The sequence below is a fragment of the Quercus suber genome, unplaced genomic scaffold, assembly GCF_002906115.3.
Source record: "Quercus suber isolate HL8 unplaced genomic scaffold, Cork oak 2.0 scaffold_53, whole genome shotgun sequence".
Taxonomy (NCBI): domain Eukaryota; kingdom Viridiplantae; phylum Streptophyta; class Magnoliopsida; order Fagales; family Fagaceae; genus Quercus; species Quercus suber.
The window spans coordinates 1,285,836-1,294,131 of NW_027069518.1; the positions used below are offsets into that span (position 1 = coordinate 1,285,836).

Here is an 8,296-nt window from a genome sequence, read left to right on the forward strand (position 1 = left end):
TGTCTTGAGTTTGAGTCACCCTCTTCTATTAGCCACATATTGTGTTCCTTATACTTCATCAAAATGAGGTTTTAACTTAAGAGCGTTTATGAGTTATTCTATGATTACGTTCAAATAGAAAAGCCACACTAGTATCCTCCTAACTATTTTTTATTTACCATAAAAAATATATAAAAAAAATCATTTGAATAAGTAAAAAGAAAAAATCAAATTGGGGTTTGGAGTTTGGATCCAAAAACTCCACAAAGATGACCTGCTCCATAAGCCGAACTAAATGTCTTGCAAAATCAAATTGGGCTAAATGATCAATAACTCTTGACAAATTCGCATGTGGGTTTAGACTCACAAGTAGAGAAAGTTCAAACCCATGGTCCTTTCTAAGTCCAAACAAAACCCAGCCCTTTTTATTTAAAGCAAAAATGTCTAGCTCAAGATCTTCTTTCTAAAGGAGAGTCAAGACTCAAGACAACAGTGCACTTTGGTCGAGTATATAGCTCATGAATCAAGGCACCTGGACAAGCCCAAGTGCTAGGAAGAGTATCAAACTCCTAGCCAGGAAGCCTTCATTCCAAAATTTGTGAGAAGAATTAATGGTATATTTCATTTAACTGTACAAAATTTCTTTTGTAAATTTATATAAACTTGTTTTTTGATATTTGGAAGAATGGTTAACTTTTTGTATAGTTTACTGTCACTATTATATAAATCTAATGCTCTTGGATCTAACATTTTATGGTTCTGCATACTTATTTTTTAATAAATTTTGCTCCAATGCTATTTAGGGTTTTTAGATTTTTGTGATGCTTTAAGTAATGCTTTAGTTAGTTCTCCTACTGATGCAAATACTTATAATAATAATTGTGGGTGGGTAAAGCCCAGCCATACGTAGTGGGCCTAAAACCCAAGCTGAGTACTAGTCTATGTCCGAGGAGGCTAAAATTGTCGAGAGGTATTTCGCGTGAAAGAAGGTTACATGGGGACGAAGAAACTCTGTCCGAAGAGAGCATCAGTGTTCCGAAGAGATGATCATCCTCGAATGAAAGAATTTTGGGGTCATATAAATATCTGGGAAGTTCAAATAAATTTACTAGTGACTTCAGCAATTTAGATAAGTTTTAGACACGCTTGGAGATTAGAGGAACGGAGAAATATCTAGAAGGAAAAGCTGCCACCACCGTATTAAATACACTGCAGCAACTTTCATGGCCGCATTTATGTGGAGAAAACCTCTAAACAGTACAACTTCAGCTACCGTCATTCACAAAAGTTAAGGGAAATACATGATATGACAGGGACTCAAGTAGGAAGCTGGATGGAGAACAAGTGGACAATAGGAATGGTAGTGGAGAAGGATATATAAAGAAGGGTTCCTAATGAAAAATGAGGGAAAAAGAAGGGTAACCGATATTCAATCTATTATAAGTCTCTTTGGATTTGAACCTACTTGGTCTTTACGTGTACTTCTATGCTGGTTTATACTTGCATGCTTTAATCAATCGTTGTTAACTCCATAGTTAACCTAGCTCTATCACCCACGCTTTACAAAATCATTGGTTTTGGGCTTGTGCCACAAATCCTGACCCTACAATAATAATAATAATAATAATAATAATAAGGAATATAAGCACATCAAAACCAAATCTTGATTCTTTTTTTGGGACTGAATGATATTTTAAAAAAAATTAAAATTAAAAACACCATATAGAAAATGCTCAAAAGATAATGGAGCTTTTATTTTTTTAGTAAATAAATATTAAGAATATTTTGATCATACACATTTATTTATTACTTTATACACAAGTTTACGACTAGTTTAAATTAGTATAATATAATTTAAAATTAAGGTAAACTAAATTGTGCACAACAAAACCAAATGAGTATAATTGTTTTGCTTATAGGGTTTAAATTGAAGCAAGCAAAAGATATTTTGTTTGTGTCAACGAAAAACCTTTTTTAAAGATTTTTTTTTTCTTGAGTTTTTTAGTATTCGGTAGTTTCATAAAATATGAGATAAAGGAAAATTCAAATTTAGTAAACAAAAAACCCTAATAAAAATTTAGTATTTTTTTTTTCAAGAGTTTTATGCATTTATTTTTTGGGAAACAATCTCATTTTGTTGTTACCCTCTCATGTTTTGAATCATACAAAAAATATTACTAATTTTCTACACATACCAAACACCAAAATATTTTTCAGCTCATTTTGAAGATGGTTTATCAAATACAGAAAAATAAAAAAGGTTTTCCATAATTTTATTTTGGGGGAAAAAAAAAAAACTTATTTTCCAAAAACTATGTCCAAAACAAATGGAGTAGTAATTAAACTAGTGTATCAAGTCTTTTTAAGTAAGCTTAAGGGAGCGACGTCGTTTTGGTACTCTTGCCTTATTATGACGCTTCTTAAACAAAGCGCAACTTTGAAATCCATAAAGCCCCAAAACAACTCAAAACCCATGGACTCATTAACTCTCACAACTCCACCACACGCAGACCACCATGAGCGACCGCGACAGAGCTCGCGATCGCGACCGAGAACGCGAACGCGAACGCGACCGTGACCGAGACCGAGACCGAGACCGAGACCGAGACAGAGAGCGAGACAGAGAGAGGCGGAGAGACAAGGAGGACCGCGACAGAGACCGAGACCGAGACCGAGACCGTGACAGAGACCGAGTTAGCCGCAGCAAGAGGTCCCGTACACCGGACCGCACGCGACCCTCGCGCCACACGCGATCCCACACTCGCTCCCCGGACCGCAAGCGCCGTCGTCAGCGCAGCGAGTCCACCGACGAGAGGGACCGTCAAAAGGCCGCCGTGTCGGAATTCGTCGACGGAATCGCGAAAGAGCACCAAAAGCTCAAGGACAAAGACAAAGACAACGGCAACGGCAAGAAAGACGAAGATCAGGTTATGGCGGAAGGTGTGGACGAAGACGAGATTGAGATGATGAAGAAATTAGGGATTCCGGTGGGCTTCGACTCCACAAAGGGAAAGCCTGTCCCCGGAGCTGACGTCAGCGGCGTTAGAGCCGTAACGAAGCGAATGCCAAGGCAGTATATGAACCGCCGCGGTGGCTTCAATCGACCCTTGCCTGCCGAACGCAACCGCTGATTTCGATTCCAGATTAGGTTAGCATTGTGCTTTTGAAACTCTTTGAATTATGTTTGAATTTGATTGATTGATTGATTGATTTAGTGCTCTATGAATTTGCTTCACTTGTTGAATTAAACAGTGATTTATGGTTTCAAATACACTGTGAATACTGAACTAAACATTAGCCTATGCGCGATTTTAGTCCCTGAAGTTTAATTAGTCACTTATGGCTGAACAAAGAGCTGTCATGTGAGTGCGATTTTAGTCCTTGAAGTTTAATTAGTCACTTGTGATTGAACTAAAAGCTGACATTTGCGCGATTTTAGTCTTTGAAGTTAATTCGTGCTTATGGCCGAACTAAAGGCGGACGCATCATCACTCTGTTAGACACATTAAGGACTAAGTGATTAGTTTTAAGTTTTGTTTGTTAGGGACTAAAAGCGATCATCTTAAGTTTAGGGTTAAAGCCAGTCACTTTAAACTTTAGGGAATAGTTAAGGACAAAAATCAGTAACTTGTATGTTAGGGACCAAAAGCAATTACTTTAAACTTCAGGGACTAGTCAAGAACTAAAATAAGTAACTTCAAGAACTGAAATCACTCGTAGGATAAAGTTTAGGAATCAATAGTGTATTTTGCTGTTTTTAAACTAAATGCTTAGTGTAAGTATGGACATTATATGTAAATGACGTTGCTCCTTACTTTTGTTGATGATGATGTGTAGCATTTCAGTTGTTCTAGTTGGTGTCATGAGAGATACCTTAAGGTTGTGTTTGGAAACTTAGATTTGGATTTGGATTTAGATTTTAAATTAATAGATTTGAAATGCCTTGATTTCAAATTCAAGCATTTTTAAGGTTTAAAATCCTTGGAGTTCTTGTCAAATCCAAATCCTTGACCTTTTCTTTCTTTTTATATGACTAGGAGAACTTCACTCAAATCCAAGTCCTTGACCTTTTCTAAACTGTCTAAACAATATATTTGGATTTTAATCATCCAAATCCAAATCCAAATGCCCAAATCATGTCATCCAAACGCACCATAAATGATTTTCTTGTGAACTTCATTTAGTAACATTGTTACATAATTTTATACTTTTCTGTAGCCCTGATGGGGTAGACAAAGGAGGCATGTTCAGCTGCAGATTTAAGTATGCGGTGTTATTTCTGAATCTCTGTTTGATGGGTGTGATTGGACTTTTGAAACTCTGCATTGTTTGTTTTTGCTATATTCTTACATTTTTCAGAAATAAAGCTTGGATTTTTATTTTTTTTAAAATGATTGGATTAATTATGGTCCCCTGAGGTTAGGCTCTTTCAATGGTATTTTTTGGGCTTAGGGCTAGGGATGCTTGGGTTGTGTTTTCATAAGCTTTAATCTACGATGAAAGGAATAACCATGTTTTTGTACTTGAGGAGCATAGGTATAACTGAATAAGTTTCCTTTTAGGGTATTGAAGCTCGTTTATGTTTGGGTCATCCAAGGTTAATAGAAAAAACATGTTATTGAACTTAGGGTCAAAGAGATAAATAAGTTATTGTAGTTATTGAACGCATTCAATATTCATCTAATGCATTTTTGGCAAATGTTTTGGCTCATTATATGTTGTTGGTTTTGGGTGTTTCAGAATTCAAACCAATGCCAAGCTACCAGTTGTTTGACATTGCAAATCCATGTCCACCAATTATTTTGGTTTATACATGTGGCTGATTTTTTTTTTTTTTTTTTTTTTCCTTTTTACCTATCAAAAGAAAACATGTGGCTGATTTTCAGTTTTTTGAGATAAATATTAGCCTACAAGCTGCCATTGCCTTGGCAATAGACATAGGACATATTGGGGAATTTGTTTACCTATGCTTGTGTTGGTCTAAGGTTAGGAGAATTTGTGGATCAAGGGTTTAGAATTGTTGAAGAAAGCATTATGGGATGATTTATTTTATGGCTATTTAGTAGAAGAAAGTATGTGGGGTTTCAGGGTTTTATGGGTAAAAGAAAGGGCTTGATTTGAGGTAGTAAGGAAGAGGGAAAATAGAGGATTTTAGGTTGTTCAGGAGTAGTATGGATGGTACCATAAAAATTAATTTGAATAAGTTTTGAAGTAGTTTTAAATTGGAGAGATATTCAGCACAAAATTAGAATAAGTTTGAAATCTAATTTAGGACGCTTGGCAGTTTGCACAAAATTAGAGTGGATCGGCTTAATCCTTTATTGAGCTTCAGCTTCCCCTTTGATTATATTATATATAGATAAGATGTTACTGTATAAGATTAATGACTGATGGCTAAATTGATTTTCCTCACAAATCAATGAAATAGAATCATTAATGAAAGCTGTAGGATGAAAGGAATTTAGCTCTTTGTTTAAATGTTGAATTGAATGAAGTGGGAAAGGAATTTGTGTAGGTAAAATTGGATTTTAATATTAAATGAAATGATGGTAGCAAAGTAATTTCAGCTTATGAGATTTTGGATGATAACTGATGCATATGACTTTTATTTGTTGTCCTTGTGATTTGGCAACAAAGCAATGTTGCTGTCTGTTTTAAAATTGGTGTGGGTATGCATGTCAGTATGTGTTTCTCAAAGTTTTAAGGTTGATTTTTGTTGTTTAAGGAAGTTATTAATTCTAGAATTGAGAAAAGCTGAGAATCATTTATGCAATATATTGGTCTTAAATTCCAATAATCAATTTTGTTCTCTTTCCAGATGGGTGTAGTCTTCTTCCGGCAAGACTTGATCAGATGCAGACTTGGATGCTTGAAACCCTTTAGTAGGACGAAAATGAATGAGGCCATGTAAGACTTTCTTTATTGTATTGAGCATCTGATGACTGCTATCTTGAGACTCAGATTTTTTTTATTAGTGTATTGTATCTGATTTTTCTAGATGTTGTTATTAGTTTTCAAATTTCGGGATTTATATTTAGTATCTGGTATTACTTGTATGGCCCCTCTGAGATGTGATGTGTTGTATGCAAGTAGATGATTCAAGCATCTAATAATTTGTATGCTTCAATTCTTTCAACTCCTTGGCCACTTGTCATAGCTTGTGAGAGTACATTGTACATTGTTTGAAGGACCATGTGTGTTATCTTGACAAGACATGCATTTAATGCTTTCTTTTAATCTTCTATTGCTACAGCAAGGCAACACTGTCACAAATGGATAACCCTGCACATCTATAGAATATCATGGGTATATGTCTCTGTTTTGCTCCACTTGGTATTTCTATAACTTCGGTTTAGTATGTATTTTATGTATATTTCTTTTTCTTCTCTCTCTCTCTCTTTGCTTAATGCTTGATAGAAGAGGAGGTTTCTTGGATGGTTGTCTCTTTTAGTTAATATTATTTTATGCTGTATCTCCTCCCCCTCCTCCCTTGGCTAAATTATTTTACACATTTTTAAGAAGAGAGGCTGGATAGATGTGTCTGCAATGAATACTAGAGCTTGTTATTCTCTAAGATGCAACCCATCTAGTGGCACCAACTTCAATTAATTGTCGTATTTTTTTTTTAAACAGTTATTTAGCACACTACGTATCTGCATCCATTTAGATTATGCTGCTTGGACAAGGTATAGTGCCAGCTTTGAAGTGGTCCAATAGGATTGGGAGAAAGAAGCTATAGGCTCCCCGAGCTTTATAAACTCAATAAGAAGCTTCAATTGAATAGGCAGAAGGTTTAAAGAAATGTAACAAAAATCGCTTTGGATTATGCAGGGTCGTAATTAAACATATTGAAGAAAGATTAGCAAAATTGAAGAAGCATGATCCGACAAAGGATAATCTGCAGTTAGGCTTGTTTGAATACTGAATTGGAATAATGGTTATTAAGGGATGAGATGGTTTGGAGACAAAATCTAGAGAACTGTGGTTGCATGAAGGAGATTAAAACTCTAAATTTTTTCACCTATCCACCATCTTTTGTATTAGATAATAGAATTAGAGACTATTTTATAGATAAATTTGAAAAGCTTTTCTCCTCAACTTGACCATCCTTCCCTAGGGGGGTTAGATAACATTATCCAACAATGTTTTACGGAGCATGAAAGTGACGCCTTTCATGGAATCCCCTTATATGTGGAAGTTATGCTGGTGGTATGGAGTATAAGCCCATGGAATGCCTCTGGGCCAGATGGCATGTCAGGTCTATTTTATGCACATTATTAGGAAACTGTTGGCAATCAATTAGTTGATGCTGTCCAATCCTTTCTTTAGAACTGACTGGCTATCTCAAGTGTTAAAGCCCATCCTTTTATCTTTTTAATCCCGAAGGCTCCCAATGCTCATTTTTCCTCTAAATTTAGACCTATTAACTTATGTAATGTTAAGTTATATGCTTATTGCAAAAGATTTTACTACAAGAATTGGACCCTTGCCAGCCAAATTGATTTGGCTTATGTCTCTAACAGATGGATTGCTGAAAAGGATTATTATTTACCAAGAGCTATTACATAGTTTAGTTTATTTATTTATTTGAGATATTCAGCTTTTACATAGTTTTAGGCCCAAAAAAAAAAAAATGTGTGGCCAAATTTGAATTAAGCTAGACATGTCCTCCCTATAATCAAATTGAGTTGGATTTTTTGTTAAATAACAGAATGTTTTAGCTTTAGAGATGTGTTAATCCAAGTAAAGGATTAAGGCAAAGAGTCACAATCTCTTTTTTCCTTTTCATAATAAATGGGGGTTATTTTTTTTCCTGTAACGATCATCGATTCAGGACAAAGCAGCTTTCTTTACCCAAAGTGAATGAGGTCTTGTTATGTGGTGCTCTAATTTTGCATTTAACATTTTTTTTACCTCTTTTCATTAAGTTGTTTTTTTTACTGTCACTCAAAAGTTTACATTAACCTATTTTAACTGTTACCTCATTAATTGCTTGAGCCACTATATTAGTATTAAAAACAAAAACAAAAGCAAAAAATAATAATAAAATAAAAATAAATAAATAAAAATTAAGGACTATTAACCGTCACTTCCATCATACTAGCCTCCTACTACCACCAATATTCGTTTTATATTGAAATATTAAGTGCTTTTTCTTTTCTCTTTTACTATGAATTGCCTTCATCGCCATTAATTTTGTTACAGACAATTATTCCAATTTTTGTATCTTTATGGTTTCATATGTTTGAAGAAATGCTGATAAGAAGGGTTAACAAGAAAAATGATAGTCATGTCAGTTGAACAATCCCAATTATTT

General features: G+C 34.8%; 1 protein-coding gene across 1 annotated transcript; it reads left to right on the forward strand.

Annotated features, from left to right (window-relative positions):
• The first annotated feature begins 2,427 nt into the window (after window positions 1-2,427).
• LOC112018105 (uncharacterized) lies at window positions 2,428-6,216 on the forward strand. Its single transcript, XM_024050619.2, has 2 exons — window positions 2,428-3,127; window positions 5,798-6,216. The coding sequence occupies exon 1, from the start codon at window positions 2,496-2,498 to the stop codon at window positions 3,108-3,110; it is 615 nt and encodes a 204-aa protein (XP_023906387.1). The 5' UTR covers window positions 2,428-2,495; the 3' UTR covers window positions 3,111-3,127; window positions 5,798-6,216.
• The last annotated feature ends 2,080 nt before the right edge of the window (window positions 6,217-8,296 follow it).

Bases quoted from the DNA above. Each gene is read 5' to 3' on its own strand.
- LOC112018105 (XM_024050619.2), top strand. From the start codon at position 2,496: ATGAGCGACCGCGACAGAGCTCGCGATCGCGACCGAGAACGCGAACGC.